At 38.7% G+C, this 19427-nt stretch overlaps 2 protein-coding genes across 2 annotated transcripts; both read left to right on the top strand.

Moving 5' to 3' along the window:
• Positions 1-313: 313 nt before the first annotated feature.
• On the top strand, positions 314-9471 carry LOC310958885 (alanine--glyoxylate aminotransferase 2, mitochondrial-like; the record flags this gene model as incomplete). The annotated part of the gene is made up of 14 exons (XM_083930035.1): positions 314-410; positions 2147-2235; positions 2326-2516; positions 2629-2752; positions 2851-2945; positions 3326-3419; positions 3992-4085; positions 5074-5174; positions 5469-5561; positions 6334-6466; positions 6773-6861; positions 7017-7166; positions 8380-8478; positions 9370-9471. The coding sequence occupies 14 exons, from the start codon at positions 314-316 to the stop codon at positions 9469-9471; spliced, it is 1551 nt and encodes a 516-aa protein (XP_083786161.1).
• A 2978-nt stretch (positions 9472-12449) lies between these two features.
• LOC310958983 (alanine--glyoxylate aminotransferase 2, mitochondrial-like) lies at positions 12450-18980 on the top strand (the record flags this gene model as incomplete). Its single annotated transcript, XM_083930146.1, has 14 exons — positions 12450-12546; positions 13818-13906; positions 15049-15239; positions 15339-15462; positions 15557-15651; positions 15750-15843; positions 16433-16526; positions 16722-16822; positions 16985-17077; positions 17157-17289; positions 17373-17461; positions 17770-17919; positions 18237-18335; positions 18879-18980. 14 exons carry the CDS (start codon positions 12450-12452, stop codon positions 18978-18980), a joined length of 1551 nt encoding a protein of 516 aa, XP_083786272.1.
• Positions 18981-19427: the final 447 nt, after the last annotated feature.

Raw genomic sequence — 19427 nt, 5'->3', positions numbered from 1 at the left:
TTTGCAGGGAATCACAATTGGATTTTGAATGGATGTGATACGGATACTGTTCATACTGTCCATGGTACATAGTTGTACATTTTCCTTGTACTTTGCTCACTAACTGTGTGTACCTGCGCACGCATCCTGTGACGTTGCAGAGGGCCACTCGGGTGTAATCCGGGGTCGTTGATTGGTCGCTGACAGCCCACCTCAGACTCACAAAAGTGTTCTGCTCGAGGCACCAAAGCCCAAAGTCTGCTGAGTGTCAGACAGTGAAGGCAGTGCAGAGTAGGAGAGCTGTGCACCGGTGTGCACTCTGTACCTGCTCAACATGTATAAAGTTGTTTCCTTCCTAAGTGGCCGCTGTGCAGTTTTAACAGGACAGTCCTGCTCTCGGCCCGGTTCGGTCAAATTCCACTTGGCAAGTGGTGAGTTACCATGGAGACGAACAAAATCCAGAGTTAAAGTTAGTCGGTTATGGTCTGTTAACGCCTTCAGTGTGAGGTAATGTAGAAGTGGTACAGTTGTTATAAAAGTGTTAGATAATAATACGCGAATAACTTCAACAAAATAACGAACCCCGAGTGGTGAGTTTTGCTCAGTTTTAGCCCAAATTAACACGAATAACAGTCCTCAACCGTTAACGTGACGTCACTCCGTTGCTTGTTTATTAACTTTGAACTTAAGTTTAAAATTGTATTGTTTATTGAAAGGAGAATTGGTTGCCTTTGTATACATTATACATACTATTTTTGAATATTTGAGATAATATGCAAATAAAGTAAAAGAAAAAAAAACGTTAACTCAAGAAACGTTTCACCTTGCTTAACCCTCCTGTTATCCTTAGGGTCAATTAGACCCCACTCAATGTTTAACATCTCTAACTACATGCTTAACACAATTTGTTTTTGCTTTATATTAAATGACTTTTCCTAATTTAACGGGGACAACTGGGAAAACCTAAAATATGAACATGATTATATTTTTTCACTGTCGTGTACACAAACTTGTCGCACTGGTGTTCCTTTGGGTCAAGTTGATAATTTGGACGATATAATCATTATTATTATTATCTAATTTCCAATAAAAATATTCAGAAATACATGCTACTGTCCTTGATAATGGAAATTGCTTTCATTCCAAATATGATAAATAACACAAAATTGTACTGACTAATAATATACTTACTTTAAAACACACACGAATATCCTTCAATCCAATTTAAGGTAAATTAGTAAGATATTTGGGTTATTTTCCTGTATATTTCCAAATACATGTATAAGAAGGTGTTTGCGGTGCTGTGTTTAATTTAAAACGCTATTTAGGCAGTCAACAAATACACATAGAGTACCTGACATAAAAACTTGAGTAAAAACTTTGACTAGATCATTTTCTGGATGTTTAAATTGCTGGGGTCAAATTAACCCCAGGGATAAACATTGTTAGTACAATGTGAAGGTAACAGGAGGGTAAAACTAACTTAATGCTGTGTCATACAACGGTTCTGCAATAAATCCGACCTCAATGAAGTTTATAATGTTCCGTTTTTGTAGAATTTACGTCAGAGTGGTAAATCTGTGTGTGAGGTATCCTTTTTCCATCTATATCAGAAACACCTGTCAGTTTAAGGTTAATGCAATACAGTTGAACAGAACCACAAACCCCATACAGTTGATTTAAAACCTCTCCAAAACAGTTGATACAAGGTAGGATTTACAGCAGGAATGTTATAATAGACTGCATTCATTTTAGTTACGTAAAACTGACATTCTATCTTACATTTTACAACGAGAGACCCAAGAGTATACAGGCGGGATTTTATCCTGTGTTGCACAATGTGATGTCTAAAGGGAACTTAATGTGGTTAGTGTCACCCAGGTTTTATACTAATTAAACACTGAATGTCTGAATGTTGTAAGAAACAAAACAATAACAGCATCAACACTTATTAAAATGGCTTGAATGTGGATCATAAGGCGAAAGAGAGATAAGAGTTGAAACACCTCTGGGTAAAATGTCACTGACTCCCCAATGTGACACAAAATGTCACAGTTAAAGCTTTGATTAGCCTCATCCAAGGAATGCATTCAGCTCCTGGAGTTCCTCAAAGAATAAATCTGTCTTTTACCTCTCTGTCTAAACTTCAATCGCAATTATTTCACAGGTGCATTATGTCAGAAATCATCCTTCAAACACCCTTCCACAGACATCCCAGATATGCCCCAATGCAATTTCAAACCAGAGGAATACACGGTAAGCACAATATCCTCCAGGCATACACCTTAAACATGCTTGTGATGACACTGACTGTAACTCCTGCCTTGTGCATTTGTCTCTGTCCAGGGTATGTCCAAAGAGCGGATGATGGAGATCCGCAGACAGAATTGCAACCCCATGATCATGAAGGTTACCTCCTATAAGAAACCAGTGTTCGTCCACCAGGGACACATGCAGTGGCTGTGGGATGTGGACGGGAAGCGATATCTGGATCTATTTGCTGGAGTGGCTACTGTCAGTGTGGGCCACTGCCATCCGTAAGGTCTTTTTTCTTAGTCCTTTATTCCAGTGATTGTAGGTTTAATGATGTACGGTTTATAATGTTATTTGTACATGTTCTTATATCTGATTCCTGACCTGTGGGTACAGGAAAGTAACAGCAGCTGCAGTGCAGCAGTTGAAGAAACTGTGGCATACTACGAACATCTACGTCTATCCTCCTCTCCATGAGTACTGTGAGAAACTAGCTTCCTTCTTCCCAGACCCTCTTAAGGTATCATGATGGATTTTTTTTCTTCTGTTTAGCTGACCGCAGCAGCCTGAATAAACATGTAGACTGTAATTTAAATGCTGGTCTGTTTCCCTGTCCAGGTGGTATATCTGACCAACAGCGGCTCAGAAGCCAATGACCTGGCTATGTTGATGGCTCGACTTCACACGGGCAACTTTGACATCATTACTTTCAGGTACAAGTCTTTTTTTAAATAAGATATCAATAGAGCGAGACATCCTTATGTCTTCTATGATTTTATAAAAAAGTGTTTTGTGTTAATCTAATAGTAATGCTTTAAAAATGATTTTGTGTAGCTAGTAACTTGCCTTCTATAAGGCTAAAGACTAAATACAGTCAAAAAAAGTGTAATAGATCTTATTAGTTTTGCACTTAGTTGTAATTTCCCCTATTAATTCAAGTTTCATTCACACAATTTGAGTAAATGACAAAATACAAAGTGGATGATTCCGGCTCCAACTCAGGGATCTAAAAAAATATTCTCTGTGAATATGTGTGTTTGAATCATAAGCTCTCTGTAACCTAAATATCCTAAATGTGATTTTTCTCTTCCAGAGGATCATACCATGGTGGCAGCCCGCAGACCATGGGTCTTACTTCCAACGCAGCATATAAATACCCCGTTGCCAATGGTTTAGGCTGCACAAATGTATGTATGCATATATTACAGTTCAGAAACATGCAACTGATGATGCACATTATAATTTCTATTCTAATGAAGGTGAATATATAATATGGAGATATAAAAAGAAAAGATAATAAAGATGTCACAGAAGACAGAGGGGAAGCTGTGTTATGCTAAAAAGTGTGTGAAATTAAATGTTCTCAATTAGGGCAAACACACACGCACACACACGCACACACACGCACACACACACAATGCTCAGGCAGCATCTGCATAAAAAATACCTGCAGTTCCAAGCAGATGGTCCAAACAATACATTTCTAAGCTTGAAATGTGTTTGAGTTAATTAGTGGTCAATCCAAACATCTTTTATGTTCTCACTGCCTCTTATTGTTTATATTCTGGTCATTGTCTGAACTCATTTCATTTCACAGTGTTTTCGAATTAAACAGCTTCCCTTCTGTTTTGTATATAATCTATGATAATGATGCGGTGGCAGCTTTCCCACTGCCATGATGTTTTCATGCTGCATTCATTATGTGTGACTGTTGCCGTCAGGGTGATCTAGCTGACTAGGTTTCTGTCCAAACAAACAGACCATGTGTCCTGATGTGTTCAGAGGTCCGTGGGGAGGAAGCCACTGCAGGGACTCTCCTGTGCAGACCATCAGGGACTGTAGCTGTGCCCAAGGTTCACACAACACATGGCTCAACACTGCTCATAAACAGGAAAAAGCACAACCGAGATTAGGCATTTTGATCCGTTTTGCAATATTCCAACAAAACATTAACCTTACTGTCTTTTAATGTGTTGTTGTGTTCATGCACAGTGATAAACAATGATTAATTCCAGAGGTTGTGTGCCTTTTGAGGTTGATTTTTCACTATCCAAGGTGAAAAAACAAGTATTTGCCAGGTATTTTTTTATTTCAGTACATATCTCTGTGACAGCGTCAAGGGATGTTTATTTTATTTAATTTGTGTAGAGTTGCAATTCACAAAATGTATTTCTTTCCATAAAATCTGCCTAAAAGTAGTGAAACAGGTGGTGTTGAATTTCCTGTATCCAGTTCAAAGTCTTCTACGGTTGATCATTTACCTCTTTTACCTTTTTTTCAGAAATTATAGCTATGTAGTGTCCTGTATCTCAGCTAGAGAGCCTTCCTGGAAATGCTTAGTATGTTAGCATATCTACAAGACTGTTAACACTAAACAAATAACCGTTATTCTGCTTTGATATATCAATATCAGTCAATAACAACATTGCTGCTCTGCGTTAAAATAAATATACACCTGTTTTTGTGGTGGGTAATTTGGAAAAAATGTATTTTGGGGAAACTAAATAGCCATATCGCTATACACAAAATACACTATAATTACAATAATGTTCATAACCCCAGACATAGAGTCAAATATCTCAACAACAACAAAAAAAGATGTTTTGTATTAGTTACGTATTAAGGTCTTTACACTGTGACTGATTTTTGGTAATCTTTTACTTCCATTCATTAATTAACTGTGACATTGTACTATACAGTAGTCTAGAATGGGAATGTTATCAATCCTCTAGCTTTTGTATAAAGATGAGCCTTATTTTTGGAATTTTTCCATTTGCATACTGATGCAAATTACTTTTTATCTGTCTAAAAGAAATTACTTTACTTTCTTTAATCCCACAGGTCATTGCATGGCAAATGAACAGTACATTGGACAGCTCAAAGAGACATTTGCTACTAGTGTCCCAAGTCAAATTGCTGCTTTCTTTGCAGAGCCGATTCAGGTACTAAATTCTGTGTTGGAGTATTATAAACAAGAAATGGAGTCAACATGTCGTAAATGATTTTGTATGTCTGATCTGTTGCTTTTGCTACATTGAATATTTGCATTATGGACTGCATGTCTTTAAAGTAATATATTATCAAGTAAATTATGAATGTATTGAGTAAATCCAGCTGACATCAAAGTTATTTGATAGTATACCACCCATGTTCATTGTGTCCTCATGCTCAGTGTCACGAGTGCTTGTGTTAATTACGATGGGACTGTGGGATGTGAATGTGTTTGATGTGTCCAGGGAGTCGGAGGAGCTGTGCAGTACCCTAAAAACTATCTGAAGGAGGCTTATAAACTTGTGAGAGAGAGAGGAGGGATCTGCATTGCTGATGAGGTTAAACACATTTTATATGTTTTAATTATTTAAGATGTTTTTCTTTTTTCAATTTAAAACATGTTTGATCCATACAAACAATATTATTAATTTGTTCAATATTCACACTACTTATAGCTCTGTTTTGCTCCCCTGAGAGAAAATATTTGACTCTTTTGCTGCTAAATGAATGTTCCACTATGTTCATCAGCTAGCTGCTAACGTCACCTGTATGCAGTTTGGTGCTGGGCAGGAAATATACAGTGAGTTTATAGAGCTGTTTTTGCTAAAAACAGACAGACTGTTGCTGCTGGAAACAAGGTTGAGTCTGCTTCTAACTTATCCTCATACAGATTTACTGATCTTGCATAAAAGATTCTGCACATGAGGCTAACAGTTACATGACAGTTAGTATATTATTCTCAAGAGGAATATACAAGCAAACACCATAACATCTGTCCATAAAGTTAACCACAAATGGACTGCCATGGGGTATACATTTGGTTCCCATCCGTTTTTGTTTCCTTTTTTATAAGATTCTTTTTTTTGGCAGTTTTTCAAGCCTTTATTATATAAGACAGACATAAAATGAGATGATAGAGGGGGAGACATGCAGTAAAGGGCCGCAGGTTGCAGTCAAACCCACGGCTGCTGCTTCGAGGACCTTCAGCCTCTTTACATGGGGCGACTGCTCTAACCACTGTGCCACCGGCCGCCCCAAGTTCCCATCTCTTTAACCCTTCTGAAAAAAAAAACTGTAGATAACCTGAACTATCTATTTTGCACCTGGCAGGTCCAGACTGGATTTGGGCGAACAGGAAGCCACTTTTGGGGTTTCCAAGGTCATGACGTCATTCCTGATATGGTTACAATGGCGAAGGGTATTGGTAATGGATTCCCAATGGGAGCTGTTGTTACAACAGCGGGTGAGCTAATATTGATGATTATTGAATTGAAAATGAATTAATGCTCTAAGACATAAAAGCATTGTTTGAAAATCTGCTCGTGCATTCATAAAATATTAAATGCAGTTATAAGGGAGTGCATATGGTGTATTATTCTTCCTCTTGTCTACTATTACATTGTCAAGATGCATGGGAAGAGATAAGATAACTCAGATATAGATGAATCATACAGATTTATTTTGTGAGTTGAGAGCTTGAACAACATTGTAATTTTAGGCAGCAGTTAGTGGACACTGGTGTGAGCTCATTTATTCATGTGTTTCCCAGAAATTGCTGCTTCATTTGCCAAGGGGGTTCACTTCAACACGTTTGGAGGAAATCCTGTGGCTTGTGCTGTTGCTTCATCAGTGCTTGATGTAAGAATTCATCTTTTCTTCGTACATAAATTTTTTTTTTTCAGTGTATATCTATGTGTTATTATTGTAGCCACATCTGAAAACTTGATCTTTAAAATCCTAGAAGCTCAGTGAATTACAACTCAAACACGACTAATGGTTTTTTAACTCAACAGACTATCAAAGAAGATGGCACACAGCAGAACAGTCTTAATGTGGGCACCTATCTGATGACAGAACTGGCAAAACTCAGAGACAAGTATGAGATAATCGGTGATGTCCGTGGAAAAGGCCTGATGATCGGTTTGGAAATGGTCAAAGACAAGGTATTGAGTTCGGAACAAAAGTGACATGCACCTCTCCTCACATGCTTGAACAACGTGTGTGTGTGTGTGTGTGTGTGTGTGTGTGTGTTTCTCTCTCTCTCTCTCTGTCTCCTGGGGGCATGGTTCAGCAGTGCCCCAGTTAACCATTAGCCGGAGCAGCAGTGGGCATCTGTAATTGTGAAGGGAACAATCTCAGCTGCATTACACATACTACTGACTGAAGCTCGGACATATTATTTTGATTGTTTATTTTGAATCTGTTGATACCGGAAGATAATTTTAAATGTATAATGTTCAGATTTGTTGATTCTGTTTTTTAAAACAACTCAGTAATTTTCAAGCAACTGCAACACTGTTTGGGAAAAATCCTGCTGTGTCGGGGATTTCATTTTGACCAGTGTTCCTGGTTACACACACACATACACACACACACGCATAATAAATAAATGCATAAGAAAGTCTCAGACCAAGGGAGCTGCCCATGGTAATGTGCTCTGAGCAGTTAGGTGCCTTGCTCAAAGGAAGCTCTGCAGTGCCCAGGAGGTGAACTGACAGCTCTCCAGCTACCAGTCCACCTCCATACTTGGAGTGTGTCCGCATGTGGGACGCGACCCTCTGGTTCCTAAGCCTACAGATTTTTGGTCGCACAATTCTCAGTTGAGAGAAGGACAGTGAGGACTGCAGCACCGTGGCACCCACACCTGCGTGTGTGTGTGTGTGTGTGTGTGTGTGTGTGTGTGTGTGTGTGTGTGTGTGTGTGTGTGTGTGTGTGTGTGTGTGTGTGTGTGTGTGTGTGTGTATGTGTGTGTGTGTGTGTGTGTGTGTGTGTGTGTGTGTGAGTGTGTGTGTGTGTGTGTGTGTGTGTGTGTGTGTGTGCCTGAGAGAGAGAAAAGATAGAGGGAAAGAGACATTGGACTATTGCACAAGTTTATTGAAGTTATTAATAACTAAGGCTACTCAGAATGTTTTTTTTCTCACTTTTTGAGCTGCACTTCTGGCTCACAGTTGCAACAGGAGCTTATATCATAATGTATGAGTTGATTTATTTTTTTGTATTATAACCTGAATTTGTAAAGTTATGAAAGAAATGTTGTTGAGGTTGCGATTAAGTGGGGTAGGAGTATAAAGTAGCATAAAATGGAAATAGTAAAGTACAAACACCGTCAAACAAGTTACTGTAACAGATTCATCCTTTCGCCCCTCTCTGTCACAGGCCAGCAGAGCCCCGCTGCCTCCTGAGGCAATAGGTGAGATCTTCGAGGACCTAAAGGACATGGGAGTCCTGATAGGGAAAGGAGGAGTCTACGGACAGGTAACAGCACTCACCCTCTGTCCCTCTCCCAGTTGATATGTTGCTTTGTGGTATAAACACAGCTGGCAACTACAACACCAAGCTGTTTGTTTTGTTAAAAAAAAGTCAATCAAGTTAGATTTTAAATGGGGCTTTTCACCCTGCATCAACAAAGACAAATGGTGCTTTTGGCAGTGGTTTGACAAAATTATTCACTCTGACAATTTGATTTGAAGTATGTAGCATGAACCCGTGCCACACGTCACAGCATTAAGGGCTGGGTGATAATTCAATGTGATAATTAATCGTCTTTCAGAGGAATTGTATCGTGATGAAATCATATATCATGATACACAATTGTGTTGTCTAAATTGATAATGAACATATATTAACTCAAATTTCTCAGGAAATCTGGTGTGAAATATTTTGACGGAATATTGTTAAAGGATTGCTCTTAAAAAAAAAACTTTTTCCTCTATAACTTCACTTTAAAATGTTATGTTCAATTTGCATTGAAGTTCTTAAGAAAATACTTTTAATTTGTAATATTTAAAATCACACAGGAGTATATAAAAAGGCTTTACCATGTTGTTATTTCGTATAGACTTTTTAATTACTGAATTTCAATGCTAGATCATGACATTTATTGTCATGAGCTATTAAATGACCTATATCGGTATAGAAGATTTAGCGATTCATAGCCTGAGCTGTGCAGTGCCCTTCCCAAGAAGGGACATATATATATATATATATAATATGGATTCATATTATGAATATTGGTGTCTGAATTATCTGCCCTGCTTTTACTATGTAACACAGAAAATAAAGAATCTGACCTGGTTACATGTTTTCCCGGTAATCTCTGGCGCTCCATAATCTCCCCTCTTGTTTCTGTTTTTCTCACTACTTAAGACCTTCCGCATCAAACCACCGATGTGCATCACAATGGAAGATGCCGATTTCTTCCTGGCAGTTTTTAACAAGTCCATCCACAACTACATGGAAAGAAGATGAAAGTCAGATAAGGGTCAGCTGGAGTGCTCAATGCCAAGGACCAAACTTGGAAACCACTAGACTGCATTTTGTACATCCTTTATAATGTTCAAAATGTTAGTATCAGTAATGTCAGTATCAATCATTTTGACCTTCTGAGGAAGACCAACTCTGTTATTGCTTTAGCAAAGCAATTATAAAAGGGAACTTTTTTAAAACTATGTTGTAATTTGAAGACTTAATTCACCTGACAGTGCATTTCTAATATCTAACTTGAAGTGGATTAGCTTTTTTTGGATCTGCTGAATCATGCTTGGATGTAATGTTTTATAATTGTAATTTCTGAACACATGCTTTATTGCTAAATATGGATGTAAATGTAATGATAATAAATATTTGATTTTGAGAAACAGCCAGTTGTACTATAACATACCTGCCCCCTGCAGGTATTAATTTCATAGTTTCTACCTGTTTCAGGTGCGAAAGCCGAAAAGGACTGTGGTTAAAGTCATCTTTTTAATCCTGTAATCTTCTAAGATTATCCACTTCGCTTGGTTCTGTATCAAAAGCAGGTCAGCTCCATAGTGTTGCGTAATGCTTTGCAGTGCCTCAGTAATGGCTTATTGAGTTTTTGTCTTTGAACACTGTCCTGGGATGACCTAACCTGTGTTTCAAGGTATTTTGTCCTTTCTATGTGTGAAAATCCGGCAATAAATATTCTATGATAAGAGACTCCTTCAGCAGCAACTACACACCACATTTGATCAGATGCTTACCTGCTTAACACTCTTAATTCTTTATTTTTAGTTTATTCAGTTAAAAGAGTACTTCTTCTAAATGCTTTCAATGCTGTTACACAAAACATGGTCCAAATACAAGACTGACTGATGTCTGCAATGCTCCATTGAAGACACTTAAATGTGCTGTACTTAACCCAAAGTGCATACAACAATTACCGGAGACAATATAACATGGCGCTCCAGCTAGAGCGTTTTAGGACTCAATTCTTGAAAAGGGGAAGTGGTCTTTTTTGTCTTTGCAGTGATCTGTCTTTGGTTCAAGCATACTTATATGCTTCTATCCTTTTTTTTGGAGACAAATGAGGGCAACCGGATCAAAACAATGTGGGATTAAACAGAGTTGGCCATGGCTTCCATCATCTGGCTGTAACTCAAGTCTCACCTTAAACAAAGGGCAGTTGATTTCCATTCTTTCCTAATACAAAATATAGAGCTTTCTATCACTGTTTGGATAACCCTAGCATCGTAACATCAAATTCAATGCTACTCAAATTATATATATTCAGACCATTTGGAGTTTGGCATTGTCAAAATATGATTTTTTTTCCTAAAGAAACTGCAATTGGTGTGAACATCAACCGTATAAATAACAAAAAACGAGTCCACAAACAAATTTGGAGTTTGAGTTTACTAAATGTTATGGAGATGCAGGAGGAGTGAGTGGGGTCTGGTTATCTGAGCATTTTTAAAATAAACAAAGGCGTTGTGGAGACCATGAGAGACAGTGACCTCGGACAGCAGGCCTTTTAGACACATGGCTTCTCCCACTCCTCGGGTGCAGCCAGATGCTCTGAGGACCTGCTGCTCTGGTCGTCAAAGCACAGGGAAAACGGGTAGGACATAAAAAGTACAGTCGAACTTGATGCACATCTCCCACTGACCTCAGAGTAAGGTTAGCATAGTGTTGTTTTTGGCGGCCTGTTTTACTTTTAGTCTAGTTTTAGCTAATTGTATATGAGTCTCTTTTTAGTAATGCAATTATATTTAATCAATATAATAAAAGTAGCTAGTAGTATTAACGAAACCAACATTTTCTTTTAACCAAACCCATGCACATATCTTTAGTTTACAGCATGTACAGGTCTAGAAGAAGTAATCCAATTTATGTTGATGCTAAATTCAGTTCAGTGTGATTTGCTCTGTGAAATACAAAACTAGTGAATGTATTTGGCCAACAAGGGGAAGTTTAGTGCACTTATAGAGTGAGTCAGTCAGGTAGGAACCAAACACACACTCACAAACAAATACACACACACTTATGTTGGTGTTTGCAAAAACATATTTGTCTAAGAAGAAATGATGCCCTAGCATTTTACATAGAAGGATTTGCGCGGAGTGAAACCGACACACACACACACACACACACACACACACACACACACACACACACACACACACACACACACACACACACACACACACACACACACACACACACACACACACACACACACACACACACACACACACACACACACACACACACACACACACACACACACACACACACACACACACACACACACACACACACACACACACACACACACACACACACACACACACACACACAGTTGTCGCTAACCCTAACTTTAACGTTAATGCCCAGAATCCAAATAATGCGCGTGTGGGGATAGAGGAAGTGACGTCGCCCTTACGCGAGACTGGGAGAAAACTACAAAATAATAATAATATAATATAATAATAACGTGACTAAACGAGACGAAACGACGTTATTTCGTCTCGTTTTCGTCGACGAAATTGAAGAGACATTTCTTCTCCCTTTTATTCCTTAAAGAAATTGCATTATATATTTCGTCTTAGTCGTCCTCACATGCCCAGCATTTTCGTTTCGTCACGTCTAGTTTTCGTCACGTGATAAAGACAATATTTCGTCATCAATTTCGTTGACGAAAGCAACACTAGGTCAGCGTCAGCAGGAAAGAACCGGCACCACCCAGCCTTCTTTCTAAACTCATCAGTGAGCATGTAGTGGACATCTAGTGACCTGTCAATGGTTATATATTTCTATGTGACGTCTGCAGGGAAAACACTGCAGTCTGGTGGGATCAGGGTACCATTGGCTAAGCACTGTCCACCCATCTCTGAGACCTTTTAGAAAAAGAAGTAAGTCTGCTGCTGAGTGTCAGACAGTGAAGGGAGTAGGACAGTTGTGTGAGCCCTCTGCACCTGCTCAACATGTATAAAGTGGTTTCCTCTCTGAGTGGCCGTGGTGCAGCTTTAACAGGACAGTCCTGCTGTTCACCTGGTTTGGCCAAACTCCATCTGGGAAGTGGTGAGTTACCACAGCGATGAACAGAAACATCATTTGCTGATCAAGACCTGTTGCTGCTGATTACACAGCCTGTATAGGAGGTGTTTTATGTAGCCATTAAGTTTGTCCAAAACTGAGAATATCAGGTGACAATGATTTTTTTTTCTGGTAAATCATATCAGCTTGTTAGCTCATGAATTAATGAACTAATATAATTGTAGGACAAGATCATCTGTGTGTGCAAAACTCAGGAATCAGAGATAAACATTGGTTAAACAGTGGTATCTTAGGCTGCAGTAGAGATTGGTGCACCATACTAGGTAATCAACTCACTGCCATTCAGATAATTCTTTTTCAATTCAATTAAATTGAATTCAATTCAATTTTATTTATAGTGCCAAATCATAACAAAAGTTATCTCAGGACAAACTAGATAATATTTCACATTATGCAAATAAAAATTGTTGTGGTGAGTTAAGATTTTAGGCAACTGCATAAAATTAAGTAGAGAACTTTTCAAAGCTAAAATCCGACACACAATGCAATAAAATACAGTAATTTTAATTAGAGATGTTCCATTTTTTCCTTCCTGATACCCATTCCGATACCTGAACTTGTATATCGAGTTCCAATCAGATACCCATGCGTTAAAAAGTATATATATATATATATATATATATATATATATATATATATATATATGTATTATTTATTTATTTTGTTATTATGGATGTGAAATTATTTTTATCATACATGCATACAGAGAATTAACAACACAGAACTTTAGTTTTCTATTATCCAGTTTGACAGGTCTGGTCTAAATTATGTGGTATCAGATCGGTGCAGACTTACGCTTGTGGATACTGATACACGTCCTATGGTTTATCTTGCTGATAAACTTGTTGTTTTTTTTAAAGGGGCTATATAAATAAAGTTATTATTATTATTACCTCTTGAACCACAGCTCAGGGGATAACATCATAACATTTTATTTAAAAATAGAAAAAATGTATTTGTTCAGTTTCAACTGACATTTTCCAACCATGGGTAGGCTGGAAAAATAGGAAGTGTAGTTCTTCCTGTGTTGCAGAATGCGAAGTTAATGTGGTTAAACCATCAACCCGATTTTGATAGGTTTAAATATTGACCAGATATTTCAGTATCAAAATTCTACAAATCAACTGGACAAAACGACAGTCACAAAAACAAATGTCACAGAGCTGTCAGGCTTTAATAAGCTCATGACTATCTCCTTTGTATCTTTCTAAACTTCAATCAAAACCATCTCACAGGTGCAGTATGTCAGAAATCAGCCACCAAATCTCGTCCTGCAGACCTCCCAGAGATGCCCTCATGCACTTTCAAACCAGGAGAATACAAAGTAAGAGTGTTGTCTACTGTCTATTTTGCACTGTTGGACTCTGTTTTCTGTTATGTTTTTTTTTTTTAAACGTTAAAATGTTATGTCATACAAAGGTGGTGCACTATAAATGCAACTTTACCTGGCAGGTGCTGCATGTGACATTGCCTTTACTTTAACTAGAGTCATTGGAATAATCAGCAATAGCACAGTACACACACTACAGTAATAAGAGGTTCCCTGTGGAGCTTTTGACCACCAGTAGTGCTGAAGAGCAATGTGTCATGTCATGTACATAAAAGCTTCTGACTGCAGAGGGTGGTATAATGCATATGCACTGCTGGTGGCTGTAAAAGGTAGAAATTCAAAGATAAATAAGGAGAAGAAGAAAAAGACTGCAACCAGTCATGGCCCGTTTTGAAACAAACTGCAATTTCCCAGCTTGGGATCGACAAAGTATTTCTATTCTATTCTTTTCTCAAATACTTTCTAAATATTTTACAAGGTTAGTGAATAATTTTACATTCTTTAAAGGGCATGCAGCTGCCCAAAAGTGAAATTTCAACAGGGTTAAAGCTAACTAAATGAACAATTATTCAAGTCAAAATATGAGTCTCAACCAGGGAGTACAGGCAGGGCAACTTGATTAACTGCTATGGCTGACAAGCTAACAGCTAACATGCTAACTAGCCAAGGACACACTAGCATGAGTCAGTCACAAGCATGGTCACAAAAGCTCTCTTAGTTAGCTACCTACGTCCCTAATGAGACTATGAAACATACTATAAGACAATTAATGCGGTTTATTCAAGAGATCAGTTTGTACTATTACACCATCCTTTGTACCAAATTTTATATTTGACTACTTTTCGCACATGAAATGAATTGCTTTCGCTGCCAAATTTAAAATGACAAAGGAAATTTAAGAGAAAACTTTGACCTGCTAGTGGCAATACAAGAAAAGTCAGGGGATCAACTAAATAATCAGGATTCATTTTCTGTGGATTTAGAAAGTCTTTACTAAATTTCATGGCAATTTTGAGACATTTCACTCGTAACCAAACACGTGTACAAACCGTATCTTTTGAAGGTCTGTACCTAGTACTAAAAAGATCTATCTTCCTATACTGTAACTCTTTGCCTGTGTATTTGTCTCTGTCCAGGGTATGTCCAAAGAGCGGATGATGGAGATCCGCAGGCAGAACTGCAACCCTGTGACCATGAAGATTACCTACTATAAGAAACCAGTGTTCGTCCACCAGGGACACATGCAGTGGCTGTGGGATGTGGACGGGACGCGGTATCTGGATCTATTTGCTGGAGTGGCTACTGTTGGTCTGGGCCACTGCCACCCGTAAGGTCTTTTTTCATACTGTGAGAGCATGTTTAATTCTAGTATTAAGTCAAAAAACACTGCTCATTGTTGCCCCAACCCTGACATTTGTGGGTTCAGGAAGGTGACAGAAACTGTAAGTAGGCAGTTGAAGAAACTGTGGCATACTACAAACATCTACGTCCATCCTACTATCCATGAGTACTGTGAGAAACTAGCTTCCTGCTTACCAGATCCTCTCAAGGTACAATGTCGATGGCAGTGGATTTGATCAGAAGCCTAGATAAATATACAGGCTGCAGTTAAAAATGTCTGCTGGTCTTTGTTTCCCTGTCCAGGTGGTATATCTGACCAACAGCGGCTCAGAAGCCAATGACCTGGCTATGTTGATGGCACGACTTCACACGGGCAACTTTGACATCATTACTTTCAGGTACAAGTCTTATCTTTATGTGCTTTATAATCACATACAATTAAGAAATGTTTAAATGTTCAAAATGTTTCTGATAATGTTCCATTTTTATTCTCCAGAGGATCTTATCACGGCGGCACCCAACAGACCATGGGTCTCACCTCCAACTCACCGTATAAATACCCCATAGCCACTAGTATTGGCTGCACAAATGTATGTACATTGATGTATCGCAGTGTCATTGAATGGCCACTTGATGCTGGCTCCAAAAGCAAATCAATCCCCATAGAGCCCCAAATTCCCAGCTTTACAGCAGACATAAACATGTTTACATGTGCTTAAAGCTACCGATCCATTAAGTGACAATGGGGTCTCGGTCAGTTCAGCTTCAAGATTTCTTGTTATAGTTGTCTACATGTACTGAGATGCCTGTTTATGGGTACAGAGGAGCTTGAAAACAAAGTTCACAAAACCAGCATCTTTTAACGATGAGCTGGGTCCATGCTGCTACACCTCATCCAAACACAAACACCTGATGCCACCACTAATGAAGCTCACTAGCTGTTACCAGAAACGGCTTAGCATGTTAAACAAGAGCATGGCACAGGCTGCACCACTAGCATTCGCCATATGTGTGCATTGATTGAGCCGTTCTGACTTTTCTTACCTTGTATAGGTAGATAATGGTAAATAATGTGACCGCATTGCCAGTTTTATGCTGATTTCTTTGTGCTGTGATAATTATGTGTGACTGTTGCCGTCTGGGGGATCTAGCTGACTAGGTTTCTGTCCAAACAAACAGACCATGTGTCCTGATGTGTTCAGAGGTCCGTGGGGAGGAAGCCACTGCAGGGACTCGCCTGTGCAGACCATCAGAGACTGTAGCTGTGCCCAAGGTTCACACAACACATGGCTCAAAGCACTTACGTTATCTCTCTTCCTGCTCTCCTAACCACCAGTGTCAATACTTTTGTATTAGATGGAAAGACATCAAACAATTTAGTAAATAAATGTTCAGTCCTTAATAGCTGCTGTGTAAAGTATTACCCATTTTGAGTATTCTGCATTTATACTGTTCTTTAATCCCACAGGTCATTGCATGGCAAATGAACAGTACATTGGACAGCTCAAAGAGACATTTGCTACTAGTGTCCCAAGTCAAATCGCTGCTTTTTTTGCAGAGCCGATTCAGGTATTAAATTCTGTTGACGTAACCTGAAAAAGTCTGATCTTTATTGCATTCTTTGTTATCATGCCGTCCATGTTCATTGTTTTCACTTGTTGAGTATGTCTGGTTGTGTTAATTAAGATGATGAATAAGATGTGACTGTGATAATGGGTTTTGTTTGAACAGGGAATGGGAGGAGCTGTGCAGTACCCTAAAAACTACTTAAAGGAGGCTTACAAACTTGTGAGAGAGAGAGGAGGGATCTGCATTGCTGACGAGGTTAGATACACAAAGTTATATTATCATGAAATTTGAATATTAAAAAAAAGTAAATCATTTCATCTGTTTTGTCTCACAGGTCCAGACTGGATTTGGGCGAACAGGAACCCACTTCTGGGGTTTCCAAGGCTACGAAGTCATCCCTGATGTGGTTACAATGGCAAAGGGCATCGGTAATGGATTCCCAATAGGAGCTGTTGTCACAACACCAGGTGAGATAATACTATAAGACATAAAAACCTTCTTTGAGGAAGCAGTGAGTGGAGGATTGAGCTTGTTTATTCACGTTTTCCAGAAATTGCTGCTTCCTTTGCGAAGGCCTACCACTTCAACACCTTTGGAGGAAGTCCCGTGGCTTGTGCTGTTGCTTCATCAGTGCTTGATGTAAGAATTCATCTTCTTATACCAGTCGTGTTCATAAGCACAACAGAGTTTAATCTGATCAAAACGATCAAAACCAAGTATTGTTTTACTCTAGCACAGGACCCTTTTGGGGGGAAATAGGGACGACCCACAACTCTTCACCTAGGCTACTAGCCCCCAGTACAGCCCCAGCATCACCATTTTCTGATGTGACCAGACCTAAACTATTGGCAATAAGTTAATGAAACATTATTCTTCACTGCAAAAAGAGATGAAATGTAATTTAAACAATACTTTTTTTTGTTTTGTTCGCTTTTTTAACTCAACAGACTATCAAAGAAGATGGCACACAGCAGAACAGTCTTAATGTGGGCACCTATCTGATGACAGAACTGGCAAAACTCAGAGACAAGTATGAGATAATCGGTGATGTCCGTGGAAAAGGCCTGCAGATTGGTGTGGAAATGGTCAAAGACAAGGTATTGATTTGTTTTGTTTTGGGGTTTTTTGCATTTTGTAACCTGTGTCTGTGCTGTTTGCTGTTTACTATCCTTACCATCTGATCCTTCATGTGCAATATCTGACACTGTTCATGCTGCTGCGTGTGAACTGCCTGCTTTACCCCTTGGTTTTGATCAGCCTGGAAATGTTAGATGTACAATGTAGTAACCTGTCAGGCCATTTTGCAAAATTGTTTAGTTGCTTGGACACAGGCATGTGGAAAGTGTTCATAATGTTATTTACATAAATATAGTTAACTTATGAATATGTTTGACTTCTTCTCTGTTATCCACAGGCCAGCAGAGACCCGCTGCCTCCTGAGGCAATGAGTGAGATCTTTGAGGACATAAAGGACATGGGAGTCCTGATAGGGAAAGGAGGAGTCTACGGACAGGTAACAGCACCTGTCCCTCTGTCAGTTTATTTTGCCAGCCTTTATAAACACTACAGACGAGTCTTAGAGCAACTCTGAGGAAAAAAGACAACAGGATTTCAAGAATAAGACTTCTGAAAATACAATACTACATATGTTGTTTCTGTTGCATTGGTTAAACCGACCAATTTAAATAGAAGGATATGGGGCAGATGTTTTTAAAAGTCAATTCACTGTAGTCACCACCACAACTACACGCCTTATCTTGTCATTAGAAAACTTTGAAGATCACAAAAACATCATCTTCTTCTGTTAAAATCGGTTTCCCATACATGATGCACAATAAATAACTACGATTATGAGTCATTTATAAATTCCAGTACCTCCTGGAATTCTAGTTCACTGAACGCTTGTGCTTTACACTCAACGACCTACTAACATGTGCCAGAAATGTCTCAAAAGTGCCTGCTCTGCCTTCAGTATGTGACAGAATAAATCACGACCTGGTTGTGCATGTTTTCCTGGTAATCTCCCCTCTTGTCTTCTGTTTTCTCACCACTTCAGACTTTCCGCGTCCAACCCCCGATGTGCATCACAAAGGAGGATGTGGATTTCTTCCTTGCCGTTTTTAACAATGCCGTCCACCGCTACATGGACAGGAAATGAACAGATCAGAGGAGTAAAGGACCAAACCTGGAAACAACTAGCCCTCAGCAGTAAACTGCAGCATTTAAAATGTTAAAATGTAATTATTCTCCATTTTTGTCATTTGTGAAAGACTGTTATTTACGTCGTAAATGGGAAACATTTAACATTTAACTCTGATCTGCATGGTATAATTATGAAGTCACTCCAGCTTAAAATGTTTTTCTTTTAGTGAGGACTCATAATTATTCAATACACTGCAAACATCACAACTCAATCATATCTTTCTAAATTGTAATTCATTCTGCCGTTTCGATCTACTGAATCAACATTGGTCTTTATCATAGCTTTGCAGAGGGTAATAATTTGATATGTGCTTTAATATGTCATTTTGTTTGTATGCGTCACCAATAAAAAAAACATATGAAAGGTACAGGTGCATGTTTTACACAGATTTCCAACAGAAAG

Source organism: Echiichthys vipera, assembly GCF_963691815.1.
Source record: "Echiichthys vipera genome assembly, chromosome: 16".
NCBI lineage: Eukaryota > Metazoa > Chordata > Actinopteri > Perciformes > Trachinidae > Echiichthys > Echiichthys vipera.
The sequence above is the reverse complement of the archived record's forward strand: the minus strand, read 5'-3'. Positions and strand labels throughout refer to the sequence as shown.